The 22,573-nt window shown below is 38.0% G+C and overlaps 1 protein-coding gene across 3 annotated transcripts in view; it reads left to right on the plus strand.

Moving 5' to 3' along the window:
* MTF2 (metal response element binding transcription factor 2) overlaps nt 1–21,188 on the plus strand; it is an 83,829-nt gene extending 62,641 nt beyond the window's left edge. For 2 of the 3 annotated variants that reach the window (XM_062191747.1, XM_062191746.1), the window contains exons 10-15: nt 9,930–9,997; nt 11,449–11,619; nt 16,029–16,134; nt 16,253–16,305; nt 16,416–16,520; nt 19,568–21,188. In XM_062191747.1, the coding sequence (XP_062047731.1) occupies nt 9,930–9,997; nt 11,449–11,619; nt 16,029–16,134; nt 16,253–16,305; nt 16,416–16,520; nt 19,568–19,925 (861 nt within the window). In that variant the 3' untranslated portion in view covers nt 19,926–21,188. The remainder of the gene's footprint in view (nt 1–9,929; nt 9,998–11,448; nt 11,620–16,028; nt 16,135–16,252; nt 16,306–16,415; nt 16,521–19,567) is intronic. The other variant, XM_062191748.1, reaches the window with a different exon arrangement.
* The last annotated feature ends 1,385 nt before the right edge of the window (nt 21,189–22,573 follow it).

Raw genomic sequence — 22,573 nt, forward strand, 5'->3', positions numbered from 1 at the left:
CGCCTTGCGGCGCTGGCACACTGGGTTCTAGTCCCAGTCGGGGCACTGGATTCTGTCCCGGTTGCCCCTCTTCCAGGCCAGCTCTCTGCTATGGCACGGGAGTGCAGTGGAGGATGGCCCAAGTCCTTGGGCCCTGCACCCACATGGGAGACCAGGAGGAGCACCTGGCTCCTGCCATCGGATCAGCGCGGTGCACCGGCCGCAGCGTGCCAGCTGCAGCAGCCACTGGAGGGTGAACCAATGGCAAAGGAAGCCCTTTCTCACTGTCCACTCTGCCTGTCAAAAAAAAGAAAAGAAAAATTAGAGATTAATTTATTTTATTTGGAAGGCAGAATTATAGAGAAACGGAGAGACAGGTCTTCCGTCCACTGGTTCACTCCCCAAATGGCTGCAATGGCTGGAGCTGGGCCAGCTGGAAGCCAAGAGCTTCATCTTGGTCTTCCATGGGGGTGGCAGGGGCTCAAATACTTGGATCATCTTCTGGTGCTTTTCCTAGGCACATTAGCAGGAGGTGAATCAGAAGTTGAATAGCTGGGACTCACACCAGTGCATATATGGGATGCCAGCATGGAAGGTGATAACTTTCTATGCCACAATGCTAACCACCCTCAACCAAGAGGCCAAACACCAGCCTCTTGCCTTTTTTTTTTTTTTTTTTTTAATTTGTTTATTTGGGGGCTGGCATTGTGATATAGCAGATTAGGCTGTTGTCTACAAAACTAACTTCCCAGATGAGAGTGCCTTTTAAAGTCCTTGCTGCTCCACTTCTAATCCAGCTCCCTGCTAGTGCTCTGGGGAAGTCAGCAGAAGGTGGCTCACATGCTTGGGCCCCTGCCACCTGTGTGGGAGACTCAGATGGAGCTCCTGGCTTTGGCCTAGCCCAGCCCTGAACATCCTGGTCATTTGGAAAGTGAACTAGGTTATAGAAGATCTATTTCTGCCTCTCTTTCATTTGGCCTTCTAAATAAAATAAATCTTTTTTAAAAAGTTTATTTGAGAGATAGACACACACACAGAAAGAACTTCCATCTGATATGGGGATGGTGAAGGGAGTTGGGCCTCCCAAGTGGGTGGCAGGAACCTAAGTACTTGAGCCATTGCCACTGCCTGCCAGTGTCCGCATTATGAGGAAGCTGGAATCAGTAATCAGAGCTGGGAACCAAACTCAGGTGCTCCTCTATGGGAAGTAGCTATTTTAACCACTCGACCAAAATCCATCCCAGATGCTTTGTTTGAAGTTTGAGAAAGTAAATGACTCAGATGGCAGATTTTTTTTTTTTTTAAGATTTATTTATTATTTGAAAGGCAGAGTTTTTAAAACTTTCTGGTCATGATTCTTTGAGTACTTTATGTGCACATACCCCTGTAGTACATAGTATATTTCACATGATGAAATTCTATAGCAGTTACTTGATGTGGATAGTGCACATTTAAAAACTCAGGTTGCAATTCAAATACTCTGATCTTTTAGTAAAATTTAGATTTTAATGTTTAGAGTTAAGAGGCTGAAAAAAGTCACTAGTTGATTTTTTTAAAAAGAGTTTAGTTTGTGAATTTCAGCTCCACCTGAACTTCTGATACATATTAGAAAAATTCATCTCAGCAAGTAAATACATATTCTTGTTTTCTGTGGGCTGTCAGAGTATTGTCTTAAAAATAAAATGTTTTTAAAGGAAGGTTCCCACTTTTTGAGCCAAAATCTATTATTAGAACATGTGACTTCTAATAATTTCTCATTACTGCATCTCTGCATTAATAAAAAGAAAATATCATATGCAGAGCGGTTATTGACTCAAGTTCAGGGGTTAATTTTTCTCTATTAATCTTTTATATTTTTATATTGTAATTATAATTAATTTTTCAGGAAAGCTTTTAATAAAGAGGTCATAGAGTCTGTGCCAGTCTATAATGTTTATTCAGTTTTTTTTTTTGGACAGGCAGAGTGGATAGTGAGAAAGAGAGACAGAGAGAAAGATCTTCCTTTTTGCCGTTGGTTCACCCTCCAGTGGCCGCTGCAGCTGGCGCGCTGCGGCCGGTGCATCTCGCTGACCCGAAGCCAGGAGCCAGGTGCTTCTCCTGGTCTCCCATGCGGGTGCAGGGCCCAAGCACTTGGGCCATCCTCCACTGCACTCCCTGGCCATAGCAGAGAGCTGGCCTGGAAGAGGGGCAACCAGGATAGAATCCGGCGCCCCAACCAGGACTGGAACCCGGTGTGCCGGCGCCGCAAGTCGGAGGATTAGCTTGTTAAGCCACGGCGCTGGCCTTATTCAGTTTTTTTTTTTAATATTCTTTATTTATTTGAGAAGGTAGAGTTACAGACAGTAAGAGGTAGAGACAGAAAGGTCTTCCATCCACTAGTTCACTCCCCAAATGGCCACAGTGGCTGGAGCTGTGCCCCAAAGCCAGGAGCCAGGAGCTTCCTCTGGGTCTCCCACGCAGATGCAGGGGCCCAAGCACTTGGGCCATCCTCTACTGCTTCCCAGGCCATAGCAGAGAGCTGGATTGGAAGTGGAGCAGCCAGGACTCAAACTGGCACCCATATGGGATGCTGGCGCTGCAGGTGGAAGATTAACCTACTGTGCCACAGCGCCAGCCCCTTTAGTTTACTTTTAAATGTTTGTGGTCATAGATTCAGAGATATGAATTAAATACGTATGATTTTAGTAGTAAGTCTTTTATTGAAATTGAATTGCAAATTCAGTTTAGTCTCTAATTCATATTTAGGTTTACACAATTTGTTTATATTCTTAAAAGTTTTTCTGTAAATTCCATTAATTTCTGTCCAAACATGGGAAATAGTGTATACTAAACATATTATTATGTTTATATTTTATAATTGAGTACCTTTGAGTACTTGAAGTGATTTTGAATGTCATCTTATTGAAAATAATATGGATTATGTAAGCATTTACTTTAGAAATTTCTCCTAGAAATGAAACAAAACACAATAGTTGAGATTTTTCTTTTGGTTTAATGTGGAGTAAATCAGTTTTATATTTGATGACACTGGTTACATTTTAGTGATATTTGTATGTTAATTTACTTTTTTAAAAAAGGATTTATTTATTTGAGAGGCAGACTTAAGGAGAAGCAGGGGCTGAGGCAGAGATAGACTGGTTCACTCCCCCAAATGGCTGCAATGGCAGGGTCTGGGCTGATCCGAAGCCAAGAGCCTGGAGCTTTTTCCAGGTTTCTACGTAGGTGCAGGGGCCCAAGGGCTTAGGCCATTTTCTATTGCGTTCCCAGGCACATCTGCAGGGAGCTGGGTCAGAAGTGGAGCAGCCAGGACTGGAACTGGTTACCCATATGGGATGCTGGCACTGCAAGGGATGGCTTTACCTGCTATGCCTCAGCAGCACCAGCCCCTAATTTACTTTTGTAAATACTGTTTCTTTAACCTTGTATTGAATCATTCTGTTTTGTGTGCTGTACTTTTTTTTATTTGATTATCATAAAGCAGATATTGTGACCTATTTTTAAGTTTTTTTGGAGACCAGATGTGAGTTTACAGCAAAATTGAGCAGATGGTGTAGAGATAACCCATTTATCTCCATTTCCCACACTTGGAATTGCCTCCCCCATTATCAGCATATTCCCCACTAGAGTGGTATGTTGTAGTTGATGAAACTACACCGACACATTATTACTTCCCAAAGCTCAAAAATAATAAACTTCTTTTGGAGACAGTATTTTTTCACACTTAAAGACAAATTTAACATTCATGTATCTCATATATATTTTTTAAAATATATATTTTAAAATTTTATTATAAATAAAATATAAATATATTTAAATATTATATATAATTTATTTTATATAATTATAATGTATATTATATAATATATAAATATATTATATAAATAAATATATAACAATATATTATATAAATAAATATATAACAATATATATTTTTATATATTATATAATATATAAATATATATTTATAATAAATATATTTATATATTATATAATATATATTATAATTATATATAATAATATATGATATATAACATATAAATATATTTATATTTTATTTATTATATTTTGTTTATAATAAAATTATATATCTATATATAAACATGTTTATATAAATGATATTATATATAATATATATATTTAAAAATGTTTTATTTATTTATTTATTTGAAAGAGAGATGGAAAGACAGAGAAAGGTATTCCTTCCGCTGGTTCACTCTCCAAATAGCCACAATGGCAGTGGGTAGGCCAGGGCAAAGCCAGGAGCCTGGTGGCAGAGGCCTAAGCACTTAGACCATCCTCTGCTGCCTTCCCAGGCTAATTAGCAAGGAGCTGCAATAGAAGGAACAGCTGAGGCCGGCGCCGCGGCTCACTAGGCTAATCCTCCGCCTTGCGGCGCCGGCACACTGGGTTCTAGTCCCAGTCGGGGCACCGATCCTGTCCCGGTTGCCCCTCTTCCAGGCCAGCTCTCTGCTGTGGCCCGGGAGTACAGTGGAGGATGGCCCAAGTGCTTGGGCCCTGCACCCCATGGGAGACCAGGAGAAGCACCTGGCTCCTGCCATCGGATCAGCGCGGTGCGCCAGCCACAGCGTGCTACCACGGCGGCCATTGGAGGGTGAACCAACGGCAAAGGAAGACCTTTCTCCTCTCTGTCTCTCTCTCACTGTCCACTCTGCCTGTCAAAAAAAAAAAAAAAAAAAAAAAAAAAAGAAGGAACAGCTGGGACTCAAACCATTGGTCATATGGGTTTTCTTAAGTTGACTGTTTTATAAGATTGTATGAAGAGAAACTAAAACTTTAGCCCCATATTTGAATTGTTTGTTCCATATTCAATGATTTTTTAAAAAATGTTTTATTTTTTATTTTATTTGGAAGAGAGAAAGTCAGGGAGACAGAGATCTTTCATCCACCTGTTCACTCCCCATTTGCCTGCAACAGCTAGGTTTGGCCCAGGCCAACCCCAGGAGCCTGGAGCTCGGGTGTCCTGTTTGGGTGGCAGGAACCCATGTACTTGAACCATTACTTGCTATCTCCCAAGAGGTTTGGTAGCAGGAAGCTGGATTGGAAGCAGTGGAGCTGGTACTTGATGAACCATTTGGAATGTGGGTATCATAAGCAGTGACTGAACAGTTGTACTGAATACCTGCTCCAAGATAATGATAGTTTATACCATGTTTATTTATGTGGTTTCAAACATCTTGGCATCATAGTGCCTTAATTATTATCATATATACTGAGTGTAGCTGCTAGAAAACTACTGTGTTTTGAAATATTTTCTTTGAGATAATAGAAATATTTAATAATGTAGCATTTGAGACCACAATAAAGGTTTCTTGAGGCTTTTATTTACAATGAAAATGTAGTATGGCTGTTATCAAGTTGTTTTGGAGAGTTTAAATTAAATAATGCTACTTTTTGGAATCTGCCTATTGTCATTTGTCTTTGATTTCTAATGTGATTTGAAATTTTATTTCTGTTACAGCGCACTTTTTTATTTTTATTTTTTATTTTAAAAACATTAAGGTTGAGGCGGGCATTGTGGCATAGCAGGTTAGACCTCCACTTCTGACGCCTGTATCCAGTTAGAACCTCACTATCCATTTCTGATCAAGGTCCCTGCTAATCTGCCTGGGAAACAGGATGATGGATTAAGTACTTGAGTTTTTACCACCCACATGGGGAGTTCTTGACTGCTGGCTTCAGCCTGGCCCATCCTTGACTGTTGCAGACAATTGAGAGAATGAACCATGTGGAGGCACAACTTACACTGTTGTGCCTTCCTGTACTTGCTCACTCTGTCTCTCTCTACCTTTCAAATAAAATAAATGTGTATAGTAGAATACTTAAGTGCTACCTAAATTTTGAGGGAGGTGGGGAGAAGAGCATAGATGAAATTCAAATTTTATGGCTAGATAAAAATGGATAGTAGAGGTGGTAATTTTCCAGACTTTGAGAGACAATGATATCTCCATTTAGCTGTTTCACTTCCCAGATGCCTATAGCAGCTGGGGATAGGCCAGGCCAGGTCAAAGCCAGGGACCAAGAACTCATTCTGGGTCTTCCCTCCATTAGTGACAAGGACCCAGATACTTGAGCTATCACCTGCTGGCTCTCAGAGTGTACATTAGCAGTAAGCTGTAATTGGGTGAAGAGCAAACAGAGTCACTCTAGTAGGGTGTGATTTGGTGTCTTAATTGCCAAGCGCCTGCCTGATTTTTTTTTTTTCCCCTAAATTGAAGATAAAAAAATCTGTTTAACAGCAGTCTCTGGGCTTTGAGTTATATTAGCACATAGTGTACAGGTTGGCAAACAGATTACTTAAGCTCTTGGCATACTTCAAGCCTAAATGGCATGGAAGTCAATATTGATAAAGGATGTGTTTTATTGAAGGTAAGATTTAGACTTTTTATGTCTGTATAAAGACAGATACAGAAATATATAAACCTGAAAGTCAAAAAGTACAGTGTAAGATTAGTGTCTGGAAAGGGAGCAGCAGAAATAATTATTCTGATTTTCAGAGTCTTATTTTATCTTTATTTTTATTTTTTTGACAGGCAGAGTTAGTGAGAGAGAGAGAGACAGAGAAAGGTCTTCCTTCCGTTGGTTCACCCCCCAAATGGTCACTTAGGTCGGTGCGCTGCACCGATCCAAAGCCAGGAGCCAGGTGCTTCCTCCTGGTCTCCCATGCAGGTGCAGGGCCCAAGCTCTTGAGCCATCCTCCACTGCCTTCCCGGGCCACAGCAGAGAGCTGAACTGGAAGAGGGGCAACCGGGACAGAATCCGGTGCCTCAACCGCAACTAGAACCCCGGGTGTTGGTGCCGCAGGTGGAGGATTAGCCAAGTGAGCCGTGGCGCTGGCCCAGAGTCATATTTTATAAACTTCATTGTTAGTTGAAACGCATAGAAAATGAAGCTCTTCCAGTGCAAATTATCTGATTTACAGTACACAATATTTGCACTTTTAGTTCACAAAACACACAAAGGGAGGTCTTGGCATCTCTGAGTTAGAAAGTGCATGCAAAATAGTCATGGACTTCTGAAGAATCTTAATAGATAAAATTTCTGAGAAACTAGGAAATAAGCATAATAGAGCTCATTGATTCTCAAGAAGCAGGCTTTAGAAATTATGAAATCAGTTATATAATTGTCAGCAAAACTGAGCAGATTTTTTCAGAGATACAGTTTTGTAAAAATATAGGAAAATGAGGAAAATCTCATTAGAAATCTTAGTACAGTGATATTAATGATGTTAAATAGTGTGGTAGTGTGGTTTCTTTTTGATACAGTTAGCAGCATTGGTTTTTCAAATGCTGTGGGTTTGCTATAGACATCGGATAGCTTGATTCTCATGAGACAATGAAATGTGAGATGAAATGTGAACTGATTAAAGTAAAAATTAAATGGATTTGTAACTAATTAAAAAAAAGTAACAAAATATTGAGGGCTAAAGGACCACAAGGCCCTGTCTTTGTATCCTAGATTCAAGAAGGATTTTGGGATTGAGAGAAAAGATCATCTGGAACATTGAGCTAAGACAAAAATCAAATTAACAGTTACAGAGTTCTGCTTTTTGGCATAAGTGGTACAGATCAATGATAGAGTACACTTGATTTGATAGCATTTTGTTTGGGGTGGGGAGTTGGAAAATGATACAATTAGCCAAAAGGTTGATGTGGAGTAATCATACAATGTTGCTGTTAGAAAAGTTCAATCTACTCTTTTTTTTTTTTTTAATTTATTTATTTGACACGTAGAATTATAGACAGTGAGAGAGACAGAAAGGTCTTCCTTCCATTGGTTCACTCCCTAAGTGGCCTCTATGGCTGGCACTGCGCTGATCCGAAGCCAAGAGCCAGGTGCCTCTTCCTGGTCTCCCATGCTGGTGCAGGGGCCCAAGCACTTGGGGCATCCTCCACTGCCCCCCCCCCCCCCCCCCCCCGGGCCACAGCAGAGAGCTGGACTGGAAGAGGAGCAACCGGGACGAGAACTGCTGCTTTCAAATATTCGAAGAGCTAACTTAGAAAAGAGAATAAAAACATTGTAGGGAGGAAGATTTTGCATACCTATGGAGTGGTTTTCCTAATTAGGTTCTTTATTAGCTGTGGTAATCATTAAGCCAAGTTGAATGACTATCCACAGGAAGGTTGATTTAGACCTAAGTGTCCATTTGAAACTTTAAAATTGGATTCTTTATTCTTCCTATTAAAAATTCTTTGTCATTGGACTCTTCCAAATTATAATATAGGTGGTAGTATGGTATAGAGGAATGAGCACCTAACTGTTCTCTTTTATATATTTTGTAGCACCCAACATGTTGCCACAGAGTGAGCTCTCAGTGAATGTTGAAAGAGTCGATTTATCATCACTTGGGTTCAGGTTCTAGCTTTCTTCCTAATTTGTCAGGTGAATTTGAGCAGTTCAATTAACCCTTTGTTATTTGTTAACTTGTGTAAAATAGAGTAGGAGTAGATGACTTCTAAGTCTAATCTAGCCTGAACATTCCTTTTCACAAATTTGTTTGGTTTTACAAGTTATGAAGCTTAGAAATTTTAAGTGGTAAAGAATATACTGACTATTATTTTCAAAGTCAACTGTGATATTTTAGATTTTTTTTCTTTGTGGCCTTAATTCAGGATGGTCCTTTTATTATTTAGAATTTTTTGCTAATGTGCCTCAGTCTTTAAATTTTGAAAGAAGCAGAAAGTTGTGGGGGGAACCCTAATAGAACAATATGAATATTTACTAGAATTGAAAATTTAGAATTTGTTGTAGTTTTTTAAAGATTTATTTATTTATTTGAAAGGTGGGAGTTGGGGTGGTGAAGACAGATCTTCCACCTACTGGTTCACTACCCAAATGGCCAGAACAGCCAGGGCTGGGCCAAGCTAAAGCCAGGAACACTCTTTTACTCTCCCCACATGGGTCGCAAGGGGCTTAGGCACTTGGGACATTTTCTACTTCTTCCCAGGTGTATTAACAGGAAGATGGATTGGAAGCAGAGCAGCTGGGACTCAAACAGGCACTCTGATATGGAATGCTGGCATCTCAAGTGGAAACTTAACCCACTGTGCCTCAAGACCTACCCCAATATTTGAATTTTAAAATGGTTTATGATGATGAAAAATTACCAAGCCACTTAGTGCTAAGGTCTGTAATTCTTAATGAAAATAAAAATCCTCCAACTCTGAGATTATTTTTTTAAAAGATTTGAAAGGCAGAGTTACAAAAAGAGAGATCATCCATCTGTTTGTTTACTCCCAAAGGGTTGCAATAGCTGGGGTTAGGCCAGGCTGAAGCCAGAAACCTGAAACTTCATCAGGGTCTCCTCCCATGTGTACAGGGGCCTTTTTCTGCTGCTTTCCTAGTTGCATTAGCAGGGAGCTGGATTGGAAGCGGAGCTGCCAGAATTTGAACCGGCATCCCACTGTTGAAATCAGGGGCTTAATCTGCTGTGCCACAGTGCTGGCCCCCATAAAATTTTTACAAATTAGATTATTAGTTTATGAAAATAATGGAGCTAATAGGAAATAAAGTGGTGTATTTCTCATTACTTTTACTCTATTTCGTATGTATCTGTTAGAAGCTTTCATTGTAAATATTAAAATACTTTAATGTATTTCTTCAGCTTATAGATTTTAAAAATTTAGTAATAACAAAATCCCATTTTATAGTATTTCCAGTTTACAGTTTTTAGCAATCATATCATTTGATCCATATAGTGAACTAGTAATATAATTGGTGCAAACATTATACTCTCCTCCTTAAAGATGAGAAAATAAGACTTGAGAGGTGAGATGGCTCTAGGTCACTCTCAGTGAAGACCTGGAATTAGAACTTAGGTCTTCTGACTACCAGTACATATCTCATCTACATCACATTGCCTCTGTCTGGCACCTGTATATTACTAATTGATGAAATTTTAGTGCGTTAAATTGTTTCTTGATACTTCACAGCTGGCAGACACACCAAAATCTGAAAGATATGAGCATGTTCTGGAAGCATTAAATGATTACAAGACCATGTAAGTTGATTTATTTTATGTATCCCTATGAGGGAGACTAAATTTAGTAAGTATAAGCATTGATAGCATTGTTTAAAGAATTGTGGGATTGGCATATAGAACAAGTATATACCATTTTAAACTTTCAAGTGACCTTCCTTTGTCTTTTGGTCATAGTAAAACAGTGATCTCTAGGGTTGGAGAGTGAAGAGAAGAGTGATCCTTATGGGTGTGGGTTGAGAGGCATTTTAATATTTATTGGGGGAATTGGCCTGAACCATTAAAAAAGCATATTCAGTGATAACCTATTTCTATAATGCAGTCTACTGAAAGTAAAACTATTGGTAGCTGATGGGAATGTGCAAAAGATATGTGAAAAGATTCCAATAATGCAGATTTTTTAAACAGATTGAAATCTGGTTTTAAGATGTGTGATTGTTATCATTTACAGAGAAGTAATTTTTCTGGTTGAGTGGCCTAAGATAATTAATTGGTATTACTTGATATAGTCTCATATCGATATATCTCTTTTTAAACCAGCATATGTATGTTTCTTTAAAAACATTTTCAAAATGCAATAGAAAGTTTATGCTTGTACATGCTGACTCCTGTAAACTCTTGAGTTATAAAATTTTTGTTTATAACAAGTTACTGTTTTGAATTTAACAGTGTTTTATCCTTAAATAATGTTACAATTTATAGTGGCTAGATCTTTAGACCAGTAAAGATACTTTATAGAACAGTGAATTCTGAATTCAAACTTAAAATGACAGAAATAAGCTATTATGTAGAGATGGAAATCCCCGTTCTTAAACCTATGTAAAAATGGAAAAATGTTGCAAACAATAGGTGCAGGTACTTTTGGCCAGCTAGGCTCCAGTAGAGTTAAAGTAGATGGAGGTCCTTAGGAACAAGGACCCTAAAGAACTAAAGGAAAGGACTAGGGAGCATAGTCTGTAGAGGACCAAGTCCACTGTCAACTGAAGTAACACTATTACCATATTAGTGACTCCTTAATTTTCTTGACTCTAGGATTTACCTTCTACTTTGTTTTCTAGTAGCATCACCTATGATTTCAACCAAGATTCCTATCCTTAAGATCCAGTCTTCTCCTAAAGCTTTTTTGAGATATTTCTAACATGGTGTTAAAATAATGGTAAAACATACTGGGATTAAAAAAAATAGCATTTTGTGCTCTTCTTTCTTCCTTTAAAAAGTTAGAGGCCATGTTTTAAAAAAAAAATGGATGTGTGCATTTCTCTCTTCTGGTCCTATTCCTTCCTCCTATTTTACTCTGCTGAGGATTGTTTGGAACAGACAAGAATCAAGGAAAGCAAGGGGGGGAAAAGAGTTTTTATAGTATATGGTGAGCTTTCATATGTAAAGGCCTGTATCTGAAAGTTATGAGTTAGGGTCTGTAATGTATATGTGTTCAGTTTTTAAATTTTTAGTTAATTTTCTCAAAAATTTAGGTTTATGTCTGGGAAAGAAATAAAGAAGAAGAAGCATTTGTTTGGGTTGCGAATTCGTGTTCCTCCTGTGCCACCAAATGTGGCTTTCAAAGCAGAGAAAGAACCTGAAGGAACATCCCATGAATTTAAAATTAAAGGCAGAAAGGCATCCAAACCTATATCTGATTCAAGGTAAAAGTTGATCTGTGGCTTAGTTTTTCTCTTTAGTGACTTGTAACTAAAAATGTACATTGTTTAGTCTCATTAGTATATTTTAAAGAATAAGTGGCAGTAACACTGATTTTATTTCCTGTTTATAATTTTGTGCATAGACAAGGTACATAGAATTGATGATAGATATTTGCTTGTTTTAGGTCTTTGGCCTTCCAAGAATAAATTCTGTTGAGATATATATCAGTTATCTCAACTTAAAAACTGGCATGTTCATTTATTTATTCATTCATTCACTCAACTCTTTCATGACCATTTGTCAATGCCTTATTGTCTTGAGTAGTGGGGATTCATTGAGACAGATTTTCCTTCTGCCCGATAGAGTTTATATAAATAGGGTAGTTTATATAAATAGGGGGGAAAAAGTTGATAAGTAGAATAATTACAGATCATTTAGGAAATAGCATACTGTCTTAGAATTTGCTGAGATCAGTAGGGAAGGGAAATTTATATTTTAAGTAGGGGCAATTTAAAATAATATTTAAACTCCACTTAATGAGAATAATCTAACAATTGAAGAACAAAGGTGAACAAAGGAAAATTTACTCCAGGTAGCAGAAATAGTGCAAAGACCTTGTAAACTGTTGTAGGGACTCACAGATGACTATTCGTTGTATGAAGTAGGGCTAGAGTATAGCATCAGGTGTTAGGAAGGTTGGGTAGGGTTTTACTGCATAGGGTCTTATGGGTCTCTTGAATTTGGGTTTTTTTTTAAGACAATAGGAAGGCATTTAAGCAGATTTAATCATCTCTTATAACTACTTCTTTGGATATTGTTTGAAGTACTAGTAGACACAGGAGGAAATTGGGCCTCCTGTAATTGTCTAGATGAGAGATAGGTGATGTGGGTAGGTGGTTAACAGTCACAGAGAAAATAGAATCAGGATATCTTTTGAAGACAGAAATGATTGAATTTGTTAAATGAATTTTTGAAGGAAAGGGAGGAATGAAGTCAGATATTGCCCATTTTGTGGGTTGAACCAACTGGTGGATGGTAGTATTTGTTACCCAGATGTAGAACAGAGTATGGCAAAGTGAACAAAGAATTCTTCTGTTTCTACTCAGTGAGTTTGAGATTCTTTTTTTTTTTTTTTTAATTTTACTTGAAAGTCAGAGTTACACAGGGAGAGGAGAGGCAGAGAGAGAGAGAGAGAGGTCTTCTATCCGATGGTTCACTCCCCATTTGGCTGCAACGACGGGAACTGCGCCGATCCGAAGCCAGGAGCCAGGTGCCACTGCTTTCCCAGGCCATAGCAGAATTTAAGATTCTTTTTTTTATTATTATTTAAAGATTTATTTTATTTATTTGAAAGAGTTACAGAGGGAAGTAGAGACAGAATTCTTCCATCTGCTGGTTCACTCCCCAGATGGCTGCAACGGCCAGCGCTGAGCCAACCTGAAGTCAGGAGACATGAGCTTCTTCTGGGTCTTCCACAAGGCTGCAGCCATTTCCCAAACACTTGGGCTGTCTCTTACTGCTTTCCCAGGCCATAGCAGAGAGCTGGATCGGAATAGGAGCAGCCGGGACTAGAACTGATGCCCATATGGGATGCTGGCACTTCAGGCCAGGGCTTTAACCCACTGCGCCACATCCATAACCACTGAGTTTGAGATCCTTATGAGGGATATATAAGTCATAGCATGAGATAAATGCACATGGATTTGTAGGTCAGGAACTCGTGAAAGATCAGGGCAAGATATAAAAATTTGTATTTATAAAGCCATGAGAATGAATGAAATTATTTAGAGTAAATAGAGAATTTATATGGTCAGAGTAATGTTTTGATATTGATGCATTTCGAAGAGGTGGAATAAGTAGAGGAGACTGAAAAAGATTGATCAATGAGATAAGGAGGAAGCCAGGAAAGTTTGGGGTCATGAAAACCAAAAGGAATGTTTGAAGAAAGATAGGTGAATTAAAATGTATTAAATGCCAATGAAAGGTAGATTAACATGAGAGAAGAATATGAGGGATATAGGTAGATTGAAAATAATAATAATAAAAAGGGAAAACAAAACATTTTTAGAATTCTGAAGGAGAATGTGGTGGAAGGAGTTGGTATATATCATTAACTTTCAGAAGCTGTGTTGTGAAAGAAAGCATAAATAAATGGCATGACAGCTGAAGAGGGGGATAGACCTAGTCAAGTGGCGGTTTTTTAGATAGGAGACAGTTGGAATCTGTTTTTGTGTTAGTAGGAATGACCAGTGGAGAAGAAATTGGTGTAGGAGAGAGTAGAGCTTATTGAAGATACTGTGATGCCTTTGAGAATCTAAAATGGAAGGGATTCAGAGTCTGCATATTGGTATGGCTTTTCAAAGGAAAGGTAAACTTTTTAAATGAGGTGAAAGGACAAAGTGGTTACAGATGCTGGTTATGTTGTAGATTGGGCAGTTAGAAGATGACAAGCTATTTTCTCAATGAAATATGAGGCAAAGATAAAGATAGCTAAAAGGGTTCTAGAGAGAGAGAAGTCTAAGGAGTAAAGAAAAGATATGGAATAGTTGTCTTGGAGAATAAGAAAATAATAAAGTGTTGACAGTGTATCATAGCTATTTGAAGTTAGTAATAAAGTGGTTAACTGTTAAAATTTCTTTCCTGAAAGAAAACATGCTTATTATTCCAATCACTGTGAGGCTTTATTACTGTGATCTTTGCTAGTAGTTACCCATATTATGAATTAGGGAAAGAAAATTTCACTAATGTTCTCTGTCCTCCTGTCATGGTTTTGATAGCTCTCAGGTCATGTGTGATTCCACTAGACCAGAATTCAGATTTCTTTATAGGCTTTCTCAGTTTCTTCTGGGCCCTGTGTATGGATAGGTCCTTTTAGTATAAGTATTTTCTCGAGTCCAGTGATCTTATAAATGTTGGGTTTTGCGTCCTTTGTGTATTTTCTTTAGTCCAGTGATTTTGTAAGCGTTAGGTTTTTTAAAAATTCTCAGAAAATTTTATGTCCCATCCATCTTACCATTCCTTGAGACTTTTGATTACAGGTCTAGTTGTATTTTGTTCTTACAGCTCCTTTACTTTCTCCTTCATATTCTATCCTTACTCTCTGATCTTAGTTTGTTGTCTGGAGGGGTCGGCTTTTCCCTAATATTCTCCACTTACCTTTTTTAAGACCTGTTACATAGTATTGTTCCTTTTTTTTTCTTCTTCTTTTTAAAGATTTATTTATTTATTTGAAAGAGTTACAGAGAGAGAGAGAGAGAGCGAGCAAGAGCGAGATGGATGTCTTCTATCCACTGGTTCACTCCCCAACTGACCACTGTGGCCAGAGCTAAGCTGAGCTGATCTGGAGCCAGGAGCCAGGAATTTCTTCTGGGTCTCCCTGCACGGCTACAGCAGCCCAAGGGCTTGGGCCATCTTCCACTGTTTTCCCAGGCCACAGTAGAGAGCTGGATCGGAAATGGAGCAGCCAAGACTTGAACTGGTGCCCATATGGGATGGCTGCACTGCAAGCCGGGCTTTAACCTGCTGCGTCACAGCGCCGGCCCCTCTTTTTGGAAGTTCAGTTTTCATGGCTAAGTTTCTTACAGTTGTTTCCCCATTTTATTGCCTTGCTTGTGTGCACATTTATTACCTTCTAGCTATATTGTTGAATCCCTTAGCACAGGGAGTGTTTCAGTATCCCTGTTATCTAATATTTCTTCTGTATGGTAGCTGCTGTTTGTTGAATAAATGAAATAGATGTTTTATATATTGCTATTTGCCATTTTTCCTTCTTTTTTATTCATTAGAAGTGTCCTTGGGTATTGCCTCCTTTTTCTTTACTTTTACCCTCTGAGTGACTTACTACCAGTATGAATAATTTTTTTCTCCTTCTCCTTTATATTCTGTCAGCCTGGGCTTCATTCTCTACATGATAATGGCATTCAGGAATCCATATACATGTGCACTTATTTCTAAAGGCAATCTCTCTTCAAAGCTACTATAATTTTAACATAGATACTTCCTGGCTCCAGAAGATTAACTATTGAAATTCACGTTATTTAGTAATAAATTTTTGATACATCCCCAAAGCAGAACAACCCAAACTAGATATTTTTTAGGAGTTGTCAAATCTCACATCCAATATAGTTACCTGATTTTTGTTGTTGATTTTTAGATGGTATGTATTTTTTGTAATTATAATAGAGAATACTTCCCCCATAAACCTTTCATAAATGTAAAAATCTCTTAAATAATTATGTAATTAGAATGTATTAGCTATGTACTTGACTAGATTTATATATTGAACTTATGTTTAATGTAGTTTTTATATCCATTAATATAAACATACAATATGTACATATGTAGTTTCATAGGTAAAGCCATTGTCATTTTCTTTATGCATAGATTAAATACATAATGATTTCTATTTCAGGGAAGTAAGTAATGGCATAGAAAAAAAAGGAAAGAAAAAGTCTGTGGGTCGTCCTCCTGGCCCATATACACGAAAAATGATTCAAAAAACTGCTGAGCCACCTTTGGTAAGAAGATATGTTGGTATATGTTCTCAGAGAGAAAGGATGCATGAAATCACCAAGAAACTAATATTTTATCTGCTTTCTTTAGAACCATGCTTTAAGTACATAATTTATTTTTCAGGATAAGGAATCAGTTTCAGAGAATCCTTCTTTGGATTTACCTTGTTCTATAGGGTAAATAGAAAATTATTATTCCTTTCTTAGGAATTTTCTTTTGGGGGGAAATTAGTGTTTCTATTGTTATGTAATATAGTTTTTATACCATTTAAATTCTTTTGTCTCAGGAGAACTGAGGGAACTGCACATTCATCCAATACCTCAGATGTGGATTTCACGGGTGCTTCCAGTACAAAAGAAACTACCTCGTCTAGTATTCCCAGGCATTATGGGTAGATATTTTATGTTCTTAATTTTTTTTTCAATTTTTTTCTGTTTGCAAAGTGATGATTGAGTATTTTTTTAGTAATTGAAAATGATATGTGTTTTTCATCTTTTTGAGAAATAATCCATATGTATATTCCCTTATTTTAAAATTTTTATTTATTTTCATTTTATTTGAAAGGCAGAGAGACAAACAGAGAATGATCTTTTCCTGGTTCACTCCCCAAATGCTCAAGCCAGGAGCAAGGTACTCAGTCTGGGTCTCCCATGTGGATGGCAGAGACGCAAATACTCGAGCCATCATCTGGTGTCTGCCACGGTGTACATTGGCAGGAAACTGGATCAAAAGTATAAGAGCCAGGATTTGAACTAGGCGCTCTGAATGAATGCCTGTGTCCTAAGCAATGTCTTAACTATTATACCAAATCCTTGTTCCATGTTGCCTAAATTGTTAATAATCTGAATATTTTTGCTTTTTAGAGCCACAAATATGAAATTTTTCAAATTTGGAAATTTCCTGTTTGGGACAAGGAAGAGGAGGCATACCAGTGGTTGGAAGCAGTTCTTTTTTCTGTTAGGCTTTTTTTGTTTCTGCTATGCAAGTATGACTTGCTTTTCAGAGATATAGAAAAATTTTTAAAAGATTTATTATATGAATTACAGAGAGAGAGAGAGGTAGAATCTTCCATCTGCTGGCTTACTCCACAGCCAAGGTTGAGCCGGGTTGAAGCCAGGAGCTTCATCCAGGTCTCGCATGTGGATGGCAGGGGCCCAAACACTTGGGCCATTTTCTGCTGTTTTTTCCCAGGCCATTACCAGGGAGTTGGATCACAAGTGGAGCAACTGGGACAGGAACCAGGGCTCATATAGAATGCCAGCATTGTATGCTACGTCACAGCGCTGGTGCCCAGAAAATTTTTTAAGAAGTTGAATTGGTTGTGTAAGTCTTTTTGTCAGTGAAAGGATTTTAAAACTCAGGGTTTTTTTTTTTTTTGGACAGGCAGAGTGGACAGTAGAGGGAGACAGAGAGAAAGGTCTTCCTTTGCCGTTGGTTCACCCTCCAATGGCCGCCGCGGTAGGCGCGCTGCGGCCGGCGCACCGCACTGATCCGATGGCAGGAGCCAGGTGCTTCTCCTGGTCTCCCATGGGGTGCAGGGCCCAAGGACTTGGGCCATCCTCCACTGTACTCCCTGGCCACAGCAGAGAGCTGGCCTGGAAGAGGGGCAACCGGGACAGAATCCGGTGCCCCGACCAGGACTAGAACCTGGTGTGCCGGTGCCGCAAGGCGGAGGATTAGCCTAAAACTCAGGGTTTTTATCAATAGCAGACTCCCCCTGCTCGTACAGTCATGTAGCACATAATATTTCTGTCGATGAATCTCATACATGATGGTCCCATAAAATTATATTGCTAAATGATGTTAGTTTGATGAATTCCTCAGAACATATTCCCCTGGTTGAGCAACACATGACTATTTTATTTAACCCAACTTCTCAACAGGTACAGTTTTCCCTAAAGCATGTCTTGTCAGGTATGAGAAGTTTAGTCTTCTTGGAGTTGCTGTTTTTGAGTTGCAGATCCTGGTATTCCCAATTTACAAATGAGAAAACTGTGACTAAGAGGGTGTTTAAGTGACAGTCTCAAAATTGCTCGTTTAGCATATATAACAGAGGTGGGTTGTAAACTTAGGCGGTGTGATTGTAAAGTCTTTGAATTTAGCCGTATGCTGTATTCTTCTTTTGTTCAGATTCGTAATTTCATTTTCATGCTAAAAAGGACCTCAAGGATTATATAGCTCAATTCTTTAATATGTGAACACATGGTGTGGTGTAAGAGATTTGAATTTGACAAAGTAATAGAGTATTGTTACTTCTAGGTTGTACTTATTTCAATTCATTACATTCAGTAGGCCTAGAACTGGTAATAAGATAATATTTCGTCTAGTTCTGCTTTCTAAGCACATGGAACAGTGTCTTGTATATAGTTGGCACTTAGTAGTATTTGTTGCAATGAATAAACATTCTTGTTGATGAGACTTAAGACTTGTTAGTAAGACTGACTCATTGCCCCCCCCCCCCTTTCAGAACTTGGCTCTCATTCTTTTTAAGCTTAATAGTATAATTTAAGAGGAAACGCTGTAGAAAGGTTAGTCCCGAGAAGATGATAGTATCTAAAGTAAGAAAAGCAAGTGATAGTCCATTTATAATAGCATTTATTGTTTTGCTTTGGCTGATTTTTATGTCAGCAAGGATACTTTTTTTTTTTTTTTTTTAATTTTTGACAGGCAGAGTGGACAGTGAGAGAGAGAGACAGAGAGAAAGGTTTTCCTTTTGCCGTTGGTTCACCCTCCAATGGCCGCCGCGGTAGCGCGCTGCGGCCAGCGCACCGCGCTGTTCCGATGGCAGGAGCCAGGTGCTTCTTCTGGTCTCCCATGGGGTGCAGGGCCCAAGGACTTGGGCCATCCTCCACTGCACTCCCGGGCCACAGCAGAGAGCTGGCCTGGAAGAGGGGCAACCGGGACAGGATCAGTGCCCCGACCGGGACTAGAACCCGGTGTGCTGGCACTGCAAGGCGGAGGATTAGCCTAGTGAGCCGCTGCGCCAGCCTTTTTTTTTTTTTTTAAGATTTATTTATTCATTTGAAAGAGTTACACAGAGAAAGAAGGAGTGGCAGAGAGAGAGAGAGAGAGAGAGGTCTTGTATCCGCTGGTTCACTCCCCAATTGGCCACCACGGCCAGAGTTGCAATGATCTGAAGCCAGGGGCTTCTTCTGGGTCTCCCACATGGGTGCAGGGTCCCAAGGACTTAGCCATATTCTACTGCTTTCCCAGTCCATAGCAGAGAGCTGGATTGGAAGTAGAGTACCCGGGACCCAAACCGGCGCCCATATGTGATGCTGGCACTGCAGGTGACAGCTTTACCCACTACACCACAGTGCCAGCCCCAGGATATATTCTTATAGAAGAGTGACTTAAAAAAAGTCAGAGACCACATTGTTTGGGCAAAGGATGCTTTAAATTCTCAGTAGACAATTTTTTACCTTTTCTGTTCCATAGATTGTCTGACTCCAGAAAAAGAACTCGAACAGGAAGATCTTGGCCTGCTGCAATACCACATTTGCGGAGAAGAAGAGGTCGTCTTCCAAGAAGAGCACTCCAGACTCAGAACTCAGAAATTGTAAAAGATGATGAAGGCAAAGAAGATTATCAATTTGATGAACTCAACACAGAGATTCTGAATAACTTAGCAGATCAGGAGTTACAACTCAATCATCTGAAAAACTCCATTACCAGTTATTTTGGTGCTGCAGGTAGAATAGCATGTGGTGAAAAATACCGAGTTTTGGCTCGTCGGGTGACACTTGACGGAAAGGTGCAGTATCTTGTGGAATGGGAAGGAGCAACTGCATCCTGACTGTAGGACTGAACATTATGTTCACTGCACTCTCATTTTCTGTAGGTACAGTTCAAAGTCCTAAAGGAGTCTGGCTTTTACTATCTTTCTTAAAAAAAAAAAAAAGTAAAAAAAAATTCATGAATGGGGATGATACTAGCCTTAACATGAACCTGTTAATGTTATGGATATTGTCATAAAAAAGATATCTTTTAAAAATCAGAGACTTAATTTTTTAAATCTTAAGATTTGTAGACTGTTTCTAGGATAGGATATTAAAAATGATTCAAACCCATGCATGGTGTTAGATAATTTTCTAATTATTCCATTTGGTCAGTTTTTGTGATTGGTGGTTATCAGAGCAAACAGATCATGTAGATAGCACAAGTATTTGGAGAAACATTGTCTGTTTTGTTACCAAAATGTTGGAAAAAATTTATTTCAATACCTTTTAGATTTCATAAAGTGCAGTGTATATAATGCCTACTGAAAGACTGTAAAATATTGAAATTTTCTTTCAAGCAAAGTGTAAAAAATATATTGAGCCTGTAAATTGCTCTGTGACTAGACTTCATTGTCGTCTTAATATATTCTTTGCATGTGCATATATATACACATAGGTGTGTATATATGTGTGTGATTATGTGACCTATGCAATACAAATTATGGGAATGGGCAGCTTTGGAGTATATATATCCCATAATTCTCTTTTCAGGAATAGTTGCAGTATTTACACAGCAGCATTTCTTCTCAGGCTTTTATTGGGTGCTGTTGCTTGCTATGTATGAAGAGAAATGTGTCAGACCAGTCTAGTGTGTTCTGAAGAAGAATGTGAAGAAGTGTTCATGGGCTTTTAGAATGCTTTTCACTTTCAGTCCTTGTAACTCAGCTGTTCAGTACCTAGAACATTCAAATAAGATGAACATTATCTCCTACTAGAAGTAATGCTTTCAAGTTTTCATGGCACATTATGATTGTAAATGTCTCTCAGTTTTAACAGTCTATAGGAGTCCCATGAAGATTCCTAAAATGTTTGTAGTAACTGTTAGTCATGTTTGGATAAGTGTAGTATGAACAAAGTATTTTATTGCACAGGGTTAACAAACAGTATGTTGCCAGCTGAGGCTACTGCTGTTTATTACAACATTACCTCTTGTTTTTATAAAATGTACCAAGATTTAAATTGATAACTTTATTTTACCTGTAAAAAAGAAAACAGTTTCTTTTATCACCAGTGTTAGAGTTGTCTTCTATTTCTTTTTTGCTTTTTTTTTTTTTTTTTTTTTTTTTTTTTAGCCAAAGAGTAAACAGAAGAGTATTCTTATTTGCTGGCTTTCATTTTACTTTTAAGATTGGTGGATTTTAGAATAAAAATTGGGGTATTTGCCACCAAAATGGAAAAATATGTAAAGTAGTGATTACAGAGTGGTGGGTTAGTGCTTATTTATTCCATTAATTGATTATTTGACTTTATAAAGAAGTTGCTTTATTTCTTTAAACATCTTCAAAAGATGACCTTTTCTTGTCACAGTATAGCCAAAAGAAGCAGAGAACTTGGTTGTCCTGCATTTGGTTCCTGGTTGGCCAGGTATAAATGAGCTTTACAAAAGTGCAAATTAAAAACTGTCACTTCTGTTTACCTCCACCAAAACTTGATTTTCCCCTAGCTATTAATTTAAAGTTGCCTTTCCTGCAGCTGCAATATTTTGAATAACACACACAGTTTGTGTTGATTTTTTTGAATGTTTGTTTATATCTAGGGGTAATGGAAAATGTAAATCCCATGTAACCTTATTCACTCCACCTGTATAATATTATTTCATTTTCCCTGAAGTCCTTTAATTCTAACTGAACACCAGCAGTATTTTTAGTAACTCTTTCTTTAACGTTAACATACTTGGAAGACGACTTATCAAGCTGAACTGTCTTTAGACGTAATTATTGTGAATGTCTGTTTTATTTTATCATGGTGGTTCACATGGCTCTGATGTTCAGTTTGTATTTTTGGAATTGCTTTACTTAGAAAATTAAAACAGACCAACATTAAATGTGTGTATTTTTAAAAGAGCTAATGAGTTTTGCTTCTGTATTTGCTTGAAAATACACACTGGTGCAGTAGTTCACTGCTTTTATTTAGTTAGGGAAGTAAGGATTCCCAATTTCACTTTAATTTATAGAAAACTTTGATTTCATTTTTCTCCTGTCCCCCATATAATATTAATAACTATTTCATAATCACCTTAAATGATCATTTGGAAAAAAGTTATGTGTTATATTTGAAAGACACTATATCTCTGTCTTGTCTCTTTATAACTGTTTTCGTCTTACATAGAATATGCCAGGGTTCATATAAAAGGATTTCTTATTTTTTTCAAAAAGCTTTGCTTCTAAGCTACAGAAGGAAAAGAGGTATAAATTATATACCTTACTTATTATACTTCCATTTTTATTCAAAACAAATTTCTTATAATCTGGTATTGAGTGATAAACATGAATTTTTAGATCCTTAGATGACATAACTAGAGCAGAATAGGAGCTATAAGATTTATTCTGCAAATCTGATACAGGGCTGATGAAACCAGAACTTCTAGGTGTATTTTAGCACTAAATGTTTTTGTAGAAGTGAATGTTCAGTCCATGAGTTAGTTAAGGGTATCATCATCATCATT

Source organism: Lepus europaeus, chromosome 5 (assembly GCF_033115175.1).
Source record: "Lepus europaeus isolate LE1 chromosome 5, mLepTim1.pri, whole genome shotgun sequence".
Lineage (NCBI taxonomy): Eukaryota > Metazoa > Chordata > Mammalia > Lagomorpha > Leporidae > Lepus > Lepus europaeus.